The 14942-nt window shown below is 43.0% G+C and overlaps 1 protein-coding gene across 1 annotated transcript in view; it reads right to left on the reverse strand.

Annotated features, from left to right (window-relative positions):
* Positions 1 to 14942, reverse strand: part of LOC132003788 (DNA polymerase nu-like) — a 106712-nt gene that overhangs the window by 70988 nt on the left and 20782 nt on the right. Inside the window, exons 5-7 of the mRNA XM_059379538.1 lie at positions 12305 to 12361; positions 11351 to 11404; positions 10631 to 10696 (exon numbers count right to left, since the gene is read on the reverse strand). Of these exons, the coding sequence (XP_059235521.1) occupies positions 10631 to 10696; positions 11351 to 11404; positions 12305 to 12361 (177 nt within the window). The remainder of the gene's footprint in view (positions 1 to 10630; positions 10697 to 11350; positions 11405 to 12304; positions 12362 to 14942) is intronic.

Raw genomic sequence — 14942 nt, forward strand, 5'->3', positions numbered from 1 at the left:
TCACAATGAGGGTCACAGCTGGCTTCCCTTGTCCTGATCTCTGTGTGACAGCAGCAGCAGCTTCCAAGCACCACATGAGTGCCTCTAATGGGCTGTCGGGAACAAAGGAACAAACTTGTGCTCCAGCAGGATGTGGCCTCCTGAGGGCAAGGCCATGTCTGTGGTATCACCCCTGGGTCCTCAGCACATATGACCCTTCCTATTAGTTGAATGAATGAAATGAAAAGGAAATAATCTTCCCAATAATCTTGCAAAGAAGACATTATTTTTATCATTTCATGGATGGGAAAATTGAAGTTTCTACCTAGAGTTATACTCTTAGCAATTGAGCTGGAATTTGAAATCAGGTCTACCCCAAACCAGTGTTCAGCTGCCTCTGGAGTTCTGTCAAACGGTGCCAGATAACTCCTGAAATCATTTTTCTTAAGAATATGAGGGAAAACAAGACAAGTAAAAGACACGGCAGCAAAACCATAGAAAGGACAATTGGTGAAGAGAACAGGGTAAGGGCCACAAAGACATACCCAAGAGAGCAGTTCACACTGAGCTAATACTCCTGCACTTGGCCTGATCTGCAGCCCCAAGACCAGCATGAAGCCCACCTTGTGGGGCACTGGGGGCTGAGTGAGGGGCTCAGCTGCACCTCCCCGCACCTCTATGGTCCCAGGTAGCCCACTCCTTCACCTGAGAGCTTTAGTTTGGTCCCCACCTCCTCCATCACTGCCTCTCTGTCTCCCCTCATGAGCTATGTCTTCCCTGTGCTTTTGATCCTTGCCCCTGCACTTCTGTATTTTCCACAACATTTTATCATCTTTCTTTTTTTTTTTTTTTTAAAGATTTTATTTATTTATTTGTCAGAGAGAGAGCGAGCGAGAGCGAGCATAGGCAGACAGAGTGGCAGGCAGAGTCAGAGGGAGAAGCAGGCTCCCCGCAGAGCAAGGAGCCAGATGTGGGACTCGATCCCAGGACGCTGGGATCATGACCTGAGCCGAAGGCAGCTGCTTAACCAACTGAGCCACCCAGGCATCCCTTATCGTCTTTCATATTAGGATTTATTCAGTATTTTTGCCGTCTGCTCGTTCCCTCCAGTCCCCAGACTCCCCAAGGTCAGTATTGTGATGCATTCAGCAGAAACACCTTGAACAGCCTGACATGTAAGAAGTGCTCAGTGAACTGCTGAATGAATGAATGGGCAGTAGGAGGAGATTGGGAGAGGGAGGCAGGGGTCAGAACACCAAGAGCCCTGGACATGAGGTACGGAGAAGAGAATGTGGCTGGCCTGTGAGGCTGGGCAGGATGGGAGGGCCCGCAAAGACAGCCAAGGTGAGTGGGATGAGAAGGGTAGTGGAGAGCAATGTCCAGGAGCAACACTCCACAGGACCTGGCGATGGGGCTAGAAAACCAGGCCTCCCACCCGAGCCACCAGGGAAACTGAGGCAGATCTGGCATAAAAGGAGAAATCACTGTAGCTTTTTTTTTTAAGACTTATTTATTTATTTTAGAGAGAACAGAGGGCAGAGGATGAGAGTGAGAGAAACTTAAGCAGACTCTGTGCTGAGCACAGAGCCCGATGTGGGGCTCAATCTCATGACTCTGATATCATGACCTGAGCCAAAACCGAGAGTCACAAGCTCAACCAACTGCACCACCCAGGGGCTCCCACTGTGAAGTGATCCTTGGAGAATGAGGGGAATGCTCCTTTTATTCTACATAGAAATTGGAAAATATTTAATCCTTGAAATAACAAAGTATACAGGTAAAAACATCTTATTTGGGTTTTAAATAGTGGTGCAGAGTTAGCAATAGTTACATGACTTATGAAAATCTTGATAATAAATAATTTGATAGCACAATGATATTATAGGAGAGATCCTCATCAGATAAGCAGCAAAATCACATGCCAACAATGAAAAGACCCTGAATAGAATTAGTTCAAATTAACTATAACATGTATATAGGTAATGATGAAATAGGGCTTAAATATTGTATCTGGAAAACAAGACTCTTCATTGGATGGTGCTGCCTGAGCCCGAAGGCAAATTTTCTAAGAATCTTTAAGGAGTAACAACTGAAGAATGGGGGGCAGAAGCTGGACCTGCTGTATAAGTTAGACTGCCGGCTCAAATCTTGCCTGAAGCTTGGACTTCTAAATTAGGTAAGCTGAGAAATACCTTGATAGTTTAGATCAGTTTGGGTTTGATTTTCTGTTGTTTGCCACTGGACGTATTTGGATGAATACTCGGATAAGCAGTAACTTAATCACCCGGTGTAGACACGTGGGGAAAAGCACTAATTGCTGACCCTCCACACATGCTCCTCCATCTCAAGGTGGCAAGGGAGGGGAGGAGGCTGCTCTCTTGAGCCAAAGGACAGGAAGGGGACAGCCCAGCAAGACAGAAAACCTACTCTAGTCAAATACCACAGAAAAGCACTGTGGCTGAGTTTAGCAAGTGAATTAGCATGAATTCCCCCCACCCTTCATACCTGGACAAATTCCTCCTAGTAATTTTCTACCCAGTGACTCTGTCCACATCCCTACTGGCCATAAATTCAGAGGTGCCCTTGCTGTATTTGGAGTTGAATTCTATCTCTCTTCCCTATTGCAATAATCTTGAATAAGCACTTCCTTGCCTGTTCAACTCTCTCTGGTGCAATTTTTCTTTGACAAAATACAACATATCAACATTTGTGGGATATAGTTAGAACTATGGGGAAGAATGAAATTTTATAGCACAAAAAATGTACACATGAGAAAAAAGGAAAAATCTTAAAGAATAAATCTAAAATTGCACCTTGAGAACCTACCAAAGTAAAGAAAAATAAACCCAAATCAAGCAGAAGAAAGAAAAGAATAAAGAACAGAAATCAATAAAATTGAAAACAGAGAAAACCCACTGAAAAAAATAGCTGTTCATTGAAAAAGATCAATAACACTGATAAAACTCTGTCTAGACTGACAAAGAAAAAAGAGAGAAGACACAAATTAATAGTATCAGGAAAGAAATAGGGGACATCACTACAGATCCTACAGACATCAAAAGGTTGAGGGAATGCTACAAACAACTAAATGCACAACAATTTCACAAATAAGGCAAAATGGACTAATTTTTCAAAAAATACAACCAAACAAAATTTACCCAGTATGAAACAAGATAATATGAATAACCCTATATGTTGGTAAAATCGAACATGTGATTTTTAAAACTCTCCAACAAGAAACCTCCAGGCCCAGACAATTTTATTAGCAAATTCTACCAAATTTAAGGAAGATCTTTTTTTAAGATTTTATTTTTAAGTAATCTCTATACCCAATGTGGGGCTTGAAGTTACCACCCTGAGATCAAGAGACACATACGCTATGGACTGAGCCACCCAGGCATACCTATTTAAAGAATTAACACAAATTTCACGTGATATCTTCCAGAAAATGCAAGAGAAAGAATATTTCCTATTTTGTGAAACTAGTGTTATCCTGGTATCCAAACCAGATAAAAACTGATCTATATTTCTCATGAGTATATACACAAAAATCTTTTAAAAATATTAGCATAAATTGGCATTAAAATAGACACATAGGCCAATAGAACTGAATAGAGAGCCCAGAAATAAAGCTATGATTATATGGCCAATAAATCTACAACAAAAGAGGCAAGAATATCCAATAGGGAGAAGACAGTCTCTCTGGTAAATGTTGTTGAGGAACCTGGACAGATACATTCAAAGGAATGAATCTAGACCACTATCTTACACCATGTAAAAAAATTAACACAAAATGGATTAAAGACTTGACTCTAAGGCCCAAAAGCATAAAAATCCTCAAAGAAAACATAGGTGGTAAGCTTCTTGACATCAGTCTTAGCATTGATCTGACCCCAAAAGCAAAAGTAAACAAGTGGGAGTAGATTTAACTAAGAAAAAAAAAAAAAAAAACTTCTGCAGAGGGAGGAAAAAAAGGCAACCTATTGAATGGGAAAAAATTATAAATCATATATCCTGTAAGGCATTAATATCCAAAATATATAAGGAATTCAGACAACTCAATAGCAAAAAAAAAAAAAAGAAAAGAAAAAAAATCTGATTAAAAAATGAGCAGAGGGGACGCCTGGGTGGCTCAGTTGGTTAAGCAGCTGCCTTCGGCTCAGGTCATGATCCCAGCGTCCTGGGATCGAGTCCCACATCGGGCTCCTTGCTCCACAGGGAGCCTGCTTCTCCCTCTGACTCTTCCTTCCACTCTGTCTGCCTGTGCTCGCTCTCACTCACTCTCTCTCTGACAAATAAATAAATAAAATCTTAAAAAAAAAAATGAGCAAAGGACCTGAATAGATGTTTTTCTGAAGAAGATATGCAGACGGTCAACAGGCACATGAAATGATGCTCAACATCACTCATTATCAGGGAAATGCAAATCAAAACCATGAAGAGATATTATCTCATACCTGTCAGGATGGCTATTATCAGAAAGACAAGAAACAACAAGTGTTGGCAAATATGTGGAGAAAAGGAAGACCTTGTACACTGTTAATAGGAACGGAAATTGGTGCAGCCACTGTGGAAACATGGTAGAGACTCCCCAAAGATATAAAAATAGAATTATCATATAATGCAGCAATTCTACTACTGGGTATTTGTCTGAAGAAAACAAAAGCATGAACTTGAAAAGACACATACATCCCTATGTTTATTGTAGCATTATTTACAATAGCTAAGATATGGAAGCAGTCCAAGTGTCCATTGATGGATGAATGGATTTAGAAGATATGGTATGTATTTATTATGGAATGTTAGCCATAAAAAGAAGGAGCTCTCACCATTTGTGACAACATGGATGAATCCTGAGGGCATTATGTTAAGTGAAATAAGTCAGAGAAAGACAAATACCATATGATTTCACTTATCTATGGAACCTAAAAATAAAACAAAAGAACAAACAAAAGAAAATTAAACTCATAGATACAGAGAACAGGTTGATGATTATCAGAGGGGTAAGGCAACTGGGGAGTAGATGAACTAAGTTAAGGGGGTCACGACAGAGGGTAATTAGACTTAGTGTGGTGATTAATTTTATTCATTATTTCAAAAACATTTTGTGACCACCCATCATATGGTAGACACTGAGCTCATTTCTGGGATAAAATGTTGAGACAACTCGAAGAGTGTATAGCAGAAGGAAGGCAAACACTACAGCAAGGGAGTAAGTGATATTGTAGGTTAAGCTGAGGATAATCTGGGAATGAACATTTCCAGTGAAACTATCTTAAATTAAAATCATGTAAGAATAGACAAATGGGGGCACCTGGGTGGCTCAGTGGGTTAAGCCTCTGCCTTAGGCTCAGGACATGATCTCAGGGTCCTGGAATCGAGCCCCACATTGGGCTCTACTCAGTGGAGAGCCTGCTTCCCTCTCTCTCTGCCTGCCTCTCTGCCTACTTGTGATGTCTCAAATAAATAAATAAAATCTTAAAAAAAAAAAAAAGAATAGACAAATGGACCAAGGGCACAAAACTGAGAGCCTAGAAACAGACCCAGCATCTATCAAAATTCAAGGATAAAGGCATTGCAAATTACTGTAAGTTATTCCAACAGCTTACTGTAACCAGAGTTATAACAAGCAGTTATTCAGATGGGAACATAATGGGATCTCTCCCTTTCACCTGTATAAATGCAAATTCCAGAGGGACTGCAGACCCAATGTAAAAAGCAAAGCCCTAAAACAATTAAAAGAGAATTAGAGTATCATGAGGATCTCTGTGTTAAAAAAAAAAAAAAAAAAAAAAAAAGTTCTTTAAAAGACACAAAGCATTAAAACCATAAAGAAAAGAGTATGAAGTTGATATTAACACAGAAAACACCTGTGATTCAACTTCATCAAACACAACATAAAAACATCCAAAACAGACTAAGAGAAGATATTTATGTAAGTAAATGAAAGACTAGTATCCATAAAATATAAAGAAATTTTACAAATTAATAAGGAAAGACAAACTGTTAAATTGAAAATGGGCAAAAGAAATAAGCAAGTCACTGAAGAAACTGCAAAGAAACCTGAATCTTAAACCACAATAAAGACTAATTCACATGCATCCAAGCGGCAAAGACTAGAATGTGTGGAAACATCAAGAGCAGCAGACATTGTGGAACAGCACGGAGCTCTCTCCAAAGCTGCAGGTGGGGGGGGGGGGCCTTTCCACCCCCTGGAGAGTGCCAGGTGATGTCAGGAAAGCAGCACCCAGCATGACCTCTGGCCAGGCAACAAGAGTAACCAGGAGGGGAAACCCTGGCATGTGTCTAAGAATATATATCACAGCATTATTTTAAATTCTTGCAGAATTGTTTCTAATAGTGGAAATCTGGAAAACATCTAGTATGTTTATACAATGAAATACTATATAGTAGTCCAGATAAATGGACTAGTGCTACTTCAGCCAGTGTGGATAAATCTCAAAAACATAACGTTGAATGAGAACAGCAAGCTATAGGGCACTAGGCTGACTCAGTTGGTTAAGCATCTGCCTTCCACTCAGATTGTGATCCCAGGATCCTGGGATCCAGCCCTGCGCCAGGCTCCCTGTTCAGCTCTCTCCCTGTTTCTCCCTCTCCCACTGCCCCTCCCCCCTGCTCCTGCTCTTTCTCAAATAAAATATTTGAAAAAAAAGAGAAAAAAGAAAACAGCAACTTATATAAGTATGAATTGATACCATTTATATAAAGTTTAAAAACAGTAAAAAAAATATAATTTAGAGATATATATGTACACACATATGTACATATACATCCATCTATTTAAGTGTGTGTATGTGTGTGCACACACACGTGTGTCTATTTGTAGTAAAGACTGGACAGGATGGCAAACATTAACTTTAAGGTAGAAAGAAACCGGGGGCGCCTGGGTGGCTCAGTGGGTTAAAGCCTCTGCCTTTAGCTCAGGTCATAATCCCAGGGTCCTGTGATGGAGCCCCACATCGGGCTTTCCGCTCAGCAGGGAGCCTGCTTCCCCGCCCCCTCTGCCTGCCTCTCTGCCTACTTGTGATCTCTGTCAAATGGATAAATAAAATCTTTAAAAAAGAAAGAAAGAAAGAAACCAACCAACTTGGGAAAAGAGCAGAACAGGAGCTTTAAATGCACCCAAGTAACATTTAAGCTCTTAGAATGAATGATGGACACACATGTGTTCATTATATTGGTGCCATGCCTTTTTCACAGGGAGAGGGGCCTCTTGCTGAGCTTTGGGTTGGGGGAGGCTGTCAGATGATGCTTCCTGATGGACATATTCCCTGAGCTGCTGCCAGAAGAGCAGGCAATGATCAGGCCAAGAAGGTCAGGCTGCAGGAAGATGTGTTCAGGGATCAAGGGGCAGAAAAGGGACCTAAACAGAGGTAAAAAGAATAGCCTTAAGGCAAGGAAAATCATGAGGGGAATCACAAATTATATCAAAGCGTTCACCATTATATAAAAAAATCTTAACTTGTCTCCAACTCAGTTAGATACCAAAAAAGCTAGTGCAAACATGCTAACAAGATAATAGACACAGAATTAGGAAAATGAAGAAACTAGGAGGAAGAGCACTCACTAAGGAGCCAAAGCTAAATCATACATGGATCTCTAGACGCCCAAACAATATATTTTAAAGCTGTAACATTTTAGGAACTTTTATTTTTTTTTATTTTTTTATTTTTTAAGATTTTATTTATTCATTTGAAAGACAGAGACCACAAGTAGGCAGAGAGGCAGGCAGAGAGAGAGAGGAGGAAGCAGGCTCCCCACCGAGCAGAGAGCCCGATGCAGGGCTTGATCCCAGGACCCTGGGATCATGACCTGAGACGAAGGCAGCGGCTTAACCCACTGAGCCACCCAGGTGCTCCTTTTAGGAACTTTTAAAAACTAACCTAGAAGAAGACCGAAGAGCCAGGATATTAAAGAATTTGTAACAATACAATGGGTGAGGTCAGATATTTTGAATTATGAAACGTGGGTGAATTCAGACCCAGAACCACTCAGTGCAAGCAGCACTCTGGGGACACGAGGACAGTGAAAAAAACTAGCCTGTTGACACAGAATGTTTCTGGAGGGGCATCTGAAGCCATGACCAACAAGAAAGTATTAGGAGATGAAGATACGGTGAGAACGTGGCTCCTGGCAAGTGCGAGGGAACAGAGAGGTCCTCTGCCCCTGCTCAGAAGCAGGCCTTCGTAAAAATATGATGGGTCCAAGAGAGACACACAAAACAAAGATGGACAGGCATGAATCCTAAAAGATCCAAGTCAAGGGAAGAGGAGAATTGAGGTTCTTGACCAGATCCCAGCTAGGGTGGAGAACATGACTGTCCTGCTCAAGGAAGAGGCTGGGCCTACACTGTTAACACCTGCAATCCCAATGATGATCCCATACCATGTGACTTTGAGACATAGGAGGGCAACTCAAGAGTGGCTCACTTGTCCAGGTTCTCACTCAGTAAGTACTTGGTGCCTACCAGGTGGGCTCCAGGTACAGAGCCAGGCCTGGGGGGTAAGTCAACAAAAGAGGTAAAAAAGTCCCCGTTCTCATGGAACATACAATGTAGTGGGGTAAACAGAGGTTAAGAGGCAGTTAAACCCCGTGTAGTGACCATCAGGCAAGTACAGGGAACATCTAGGATGGCACTAGACTGAGTTTTGATAAAGCAAATACTGAACAATGAAGTGCTCAATGCTAAGAGAACACAAAGAATGAGGGTTTTAGGTGGATGAAAATGACCACATGGGGGCTTCTACTTCCACTCAGGATGGACACAGTTGGAAAGAAAGTGCTCCCACTAACAAGGTAAGAAACACAACTCATAACGTAAAGCCCTAAAAATACACATATTCTTTGACTCAGGAATTCCATCTTTAGGAATCCTATAGACATCATTAGAAAAATGTTCCAAAAATATACATACAGGTATGTTTGTGGCATCTCTGTATAAAATAAGTACAACTGAAAACAATCTAAATGACCATCATCAAGGGGAGTATAAAGCAACTGTTAAAAATGAAGATGTGGACTTCAAGTGGAAGGTAGTGGCAAAATGCATGCATTATGTTTATACCTTCTCCTTCCAAAAATTCATTTGAAATGATAGAAAATAAATAAATAAAACAAGAATGTCACTAAAAAGTGCTACCCATAAAACAGAGGAGTGCTACCCATAAACCAGAGGTACTGGAGATTTCTGGAAGAGGATAAAACACAGCAAGATATTAATCTGGAAATGAGATAGAAAATACAAACTTACAACCCCGTATAGGCACCAGCAAGGACCTCACAAAGGGGGCACTTTCGCAGGAGAACTCCGGAATTACTCTTTGATGAGAAGCAGCAGCAGCTAAGAGAAAGGGTGCAGCAGGCACCTGCCTTCAGAAGAGGCACCAGTGTTAGTCCTGCTAGTGGTAAGCCAATACAGACCACAGAAGACGTCTCTAAAGTGGGGCATCCAAAGAAAGACCTTGCTAAGATGGGTGAAAAGTCCAGAGAGCATAGGGCCCTGAGCAGGGCTGCAGCTCCTGCCATGTGTGAGTCTGCCCAGCTCTGCACCACCCCCTGTCGTGAGCACTGGATACCCACACATGTAAAGGTCAGGTAAAGGCTGGAGAGATGCAGTCCAGACCCATGACAGGGGACCCATGGGGTAGACAGACATGTTGTGAGGGGAAGGAAAGGGCATCGAAATATTTTATTCTACATACATCCAAAGTATTTGAATTTGTCACATATATACTCATATGTATATATTTTTATAGTGCATATTTAAATAATTAATGTATTTAACTCATATATTTAAATAATTCCAATGTTTAAATCTAAATATAGATTCAAGTTAGTATTAATGTATGATATCAAGACATCATAAATGAAACTGAAAAGTATAAAATTAAAGTGGGGTTTTATTTTGGTAGAAAAACAGTATTTTATAAATATGAGTACTTAGAAAAAAAAATATGAGTACTTAGCAAAAAGTCAACAAAGATAGATGCCAAAATGCTAACCACAGTTAATTCTGCATGGTGGGATAATAGGAGACTTTTACTAGTTTTTGTTTATTTGTTTGTTTACATTTCTATACTTGAGGAAGTGGTCTGCAATGAAAAATCAGTAATGAGTCATCTTTAATTAAAAAATATAAAGCCATTTAAAAGCTAATTGCTTTGAGTATTATTAGAGCTTCATCATAAATTCAAGGGTATTACACTTTTTTCATCAGAGACAGCCTGGAACAACAACAAAGAAATGGAGGAGGTCATCAGAGCATCAGACATCTCAACACATTTTTGGACCTCAGAAGCCTCCCGTCCAGTCCAAGTTTGAAGATAAGCAAGGGGGAGTGGGAACAGGGTGTCCTTTGGGCCCTCACCCCCAGCACGCATGACTCTCTGGATGGAAAGGACCCCTTACTAACTCAACACTTTGTGAAGGCAGGGAGCACATGTCTTGTTCCCCCGCTCTGTTCCCCAAACAAGCAGGTGCTAAATGAGGATCAGCTGAATGGGTCAACAGAGCAAAACACACCCATCAACATGGGATGCCTGCTCTCAGAAAGAGAAGGCAAATCCACAGATAGGCAGAAAGTCAGCTCTGAGGCACTGAAGCTGGCATCTGCCAAGGAGTGCTAACTTACCGGGTGCCGGGTTGAAAGTCTTCCAGTCACAGTTCCCGTCTGATTCCACGTAGAGGAAATGGAACCCTTTGTCAGTTAGGAAGAATCAGTTTCAGTGTGGGCAATGCCGTGTGAAGTCAAGAATACACGGGCCCACGGGCCCTGCTCACAGTCTCCCTGCTCACAGCACACAGCACTCACTGCTCTCCTGCAGATGTCCACAAGCCGCTGGCCCAAAGCCCTCAACCCTGAGAGGCCCCTGGACATCAGCCAACTGCTGGCCAACAAGAAGGGTCCTCCACCCCGGGCAGAAGCAGCAAAAGGACATGTGGGTCTTTGGGTACCTTCAAGCCCCTAAGCATGGGGAGAGGAGGGCCATGTGCTGTGGGGACACCACATGGACTCCAAGTGGGGGTCTGCAGCCTGCACAGGGGCCCAGACAGAACGCCTCTGCTGGCAGCCTCCTCCTCCTGCTTCCCTGCACTGGGTGCGGGCAGAGGTGTGGTGACAGGTGTCACAGTGCCTGGGCAGCCCCAGGGCTCCCGCGTATGTGCAGCTCCAGGCCTGAAGTCATGATGCCAACTCAGGCTATAAAGAGACCAGCTAATAACAAATCACAGCTCACAGCTCAAGCATATTTGGTGATTTCATTGTTAACTAAAATTTCAGGAAATTGTATAGGTCTCTGAGGCCCCATGGAAACCACATTCCTGAGCACAGGATCTCGTTTAGCTCCATTACCTTTCTCATGCAAGCTAGTAATCCATCCACAAAGGCTGACTTGGTCTTGTGAACCTAGGTAACACAGACAGAAGTAATCACTTTCTTGTTTAAGCATCAAGCAGGAACCAGCGTCACAGACATGTTTCACAGAGTGCTGGGCATGCGCCACTCACGTGTCCACTCCGATGACTTCAGGAGGCCCTGCAACGGGCTCATGCGGGACCCAGAATTAAACAACAATGATGCACAGAGAAAGATGGCACCCTACGCCCTTTTCTGGAATAATTCTGGAATCATTCTTCTCACAGAAATGTTGCAGAGATAAATGGAGCGTCGTTGTGGGTACCTGTCCTCCTGCGTCCCCTAGGGTGCCTTTAGTTCTCCTCTAGTCATTTCGTCCCTTCAAGAGAAGGCTGTTTGGTGCCATGACCAAGCCCTGTCGGCTGCCATACCTCAGGAGAGCAGCAGGCCGCAGGTTCAGGGGATGGCAGACTGATGGTACAGGCGGCGGCCCAAGTTATGGCCACGGCTCACCAACAGCAGAGAACACATGCAGGTGCATGGACAGAAGAAGTGCGGGCTGCTGAGGAATAAGGGGGTGCGCCAGCGAACAAGGGCACCACCATGCTGAGAGAGGAGCGGGGAACCTCACCCAGCCAGGGCTGGGGAGTAGGCGGAGGCCCTCAAGAGGCTTCTGAACTCTGCTGGTGGAGTCTAGCCCACAGCGAAGCCACCTGATGACAAAACACATCCCCTCCCTGCCTTCATCCATCCTCGTCCTGTGGGACCGGGTGGCTCCAGCCGAGTGAGTTGCATGAGAGCAGTGCAGGTACCAAGTCACCTGAATGAGCTCTGTCCCCCTTGGAACACTGCCAGCGCTACTGCCATGATCATGGACTGATGGCTTTTTTCAGGGCCGGTGCCAGATGGCCCCCTCCCTCACCAACTCACTCACTCACAAAAGAAACTTACCCGTCTATATTCCAAAATTATCTTGGGTAATGGATGAAGGTCCTGCAGAGCACTTAACTGAAAAATGAGAATAAATGTCACCAATATAATTCCTTCACTTAATTTTAACATTTTGAACACTTATTTTCAGCTGGAGAAAGTCCTAGTAATAAATGGTCATATTGACCATATTTTCCAAAGTGAAGATTCATAATAAATGTAGTTTTCAAGTGTCTTAATCTAAATCCCTTATAAAATCACTGCCGTCCATATGGGAGCTAAAGGCCCTTAACACAGGCTTGGAATAAGATTGCTTCCAAGATTAAATTCATGGAATCCAAATCCAGGATATGCAAAATACCATACAGGAGAATACACTAAGAAAATACCTCCAAATGTGTAACTCAAGAGTTTAGGAACATCCAACATTTCAATCACAGTTATCCGGGCATAATGTCAGGGAGGTAATCTCAGAATAGGATTACGGATTTTAACTAATTTTAAAAGGCCAAAATATGGGGCGCCTGGGTGGCTCAGTTAGTTGAGCAGGTGCCTTTCGCTCAGGTCATGATTCCAGGGTCCTGGGATCAGCCCCGCATCGGGCTCCCTGCTCAGAGGAGAGCCTGCCTCTCCGCCTACTTGTGATCTCTATCTCTCTGTCAAAATAAATAAATAAAAATCTTAAAAAAAAAAAAAAGGCCAAAATATTACATTCAGGATGACTCAAGATCATAAGAACATGATTTGTTCAATTACCACAAAGTGAACACGCTGGGGTAAGGCCATGCACACAGAACACCCCAGATGCCCTGCGCGTCCCGCCCCTCCCCTGTAGGTAACCACCACACTGACCTCCACCATGAAGGCCACTTTTCCCAGCTTTCAAACTTCGTATCAAAGGAAGGGGACAGACACTGTGTGAGGCTTTTGTTCAGAATGGTGGTTTTAACATTCATCTGTGTTGTATGAAGCAGCATTTCATTTACTTGTACTCCTGTCTTCAACTGTGTGAATGTAGGACAACTAGGTTTTATCCTTGATGGACACTAATAACTTGTTTACAGGCCATGACGACTAGTGCTGCTGTGAACACTCTGGAGCCTGGATTTTGGTTAACATAATGTCCGTGGTTCTGCTGAGTAGAAACACAGAGAGGAATGGAATCGCAGGGCCAATCACAGCAGAGACACCACCAGCCAGTTCTCCCAAGTGAAGGCACCCATCTATACCCTGTCAGTATGGTGGGTGATCCAGTTGCCCCACATCTTTGCTAACACATGTCCCAATGCTAATGTTAGCCACTCTGGTAATTGTGTTGTGATACTGCACAGTAGTTGTGTATGTATTTCCTCAATGACGACTGTAGTAGGACCATATTCACACGCTCATTGAGGCTCATTGACTAAGTAGGTATCTTCCCTCATTAAACCCCTGTTCATGTCTGTTGCCCATTTAAAGAATTGGTTTGTGTGTCTTTTTTCCCCCAATGATTTGTGGGTATTTGTTATTCTGGACAGCAGTTTCTTCAGCCGATTAAATTTACTGGAAATCTCTCTGCCCTCTGTGACTTTCTTATTTAATTGTTTAATAGAATCTCTTCATTAACAGAGATTCTAAACTCTACTCTTGTCCAATGTATCTGTCTTTTACTGCATGGGTAATGCATCCTGTATCCTTCTTAGGGATATTCACCTACTGCAGGGTCTTGAGGATGTTCCCTTATGGTATCTTCTATAGTCTTTGTTGTTTTTGCCTTTCATATTTAGATGTACAGCTCATTTGGGGTTTATTTTTGCGTATGCTGTGAAATAGGGCCATTTATGGAACGAGCCGTCCTTACTCACTGCTCTGCAGAGCCACCCTCTCAGAGATCGTGCCTATCATACGAGTGTGTGGACTCCCCACAGAAGGTCCGCTGGTCTATTTGTTCATGCTCCTGTCGACACTACACTGTGCTACTTTGTTCCTGGCAATCCCCATTGATTTAGGGTTAGTCTTGAGGTCCAATGGACTAAGTCCTCCAGAAGTGCTTTCCAAGATCACACTGGCTCTTAGTTTCTTGCATTTCTGTGGCAATTTTGGAATCAGCTTGCCAGCTTCTCCAAAATACTGCTGCTAAGATTGTTCTGAATCTAGGGGCGCCTGGGTGGCTCAGTGGGTTAAAGCCTCTGCCTTCGGCTCAGGTCATGATCTCAGGGTCCTGGGATTGAGCCCTGCATGGGGCTCTCTGCTCAGCGGGGAGCCTGCTTCCCCCCTCTCTGCCTGCCTCTCTAGCTGCTTATGATCTCTGTCTGTCAAATAAATAAAATCTTAAGAAAAAAAGATTGTTCTGAGTCTATAGACCAGGCTGGGGTAACTGAGGCCATACACTCCTCTAACGGTGTAAGGCATAAAGTTGTATCATGGTCTGTTTGAATAAAGACTGAGGACCCAAGGGTTTTGGCTGGCCACAGTTGTAAACCAGAGAGCTGGTGCTGTGGGAGTAGGCACTGCCCGGGGGGGGGGGGGCACCTGACCTCAGTGCGATCCAGAATTGCCCTTTACTTAGCAAAGTTATCCCCAGGGGTATAGAAGTACATGAAAACACTTAGCAAAGAAAATTGTTTAAGATGGACTAGTTCCCCTTATCTGGATACCTTACTCACAAAATAACTTTCCA

This window comes from Mustela nigripes, chromosome 1 (genome assembly GCF_022355385.1).
Source record: "Mustela nigripes isolate SB6536 chromosome 1, MUSNIG.SB6536, whole genome shotgun sequence".
In the NCBI taxonomy this organism is placed as follows: Eukaryota; Metazoa; Chordata; class Mammalia; order Carnivora; family Mustelidae; genus Mustela; species Mustela nigripes.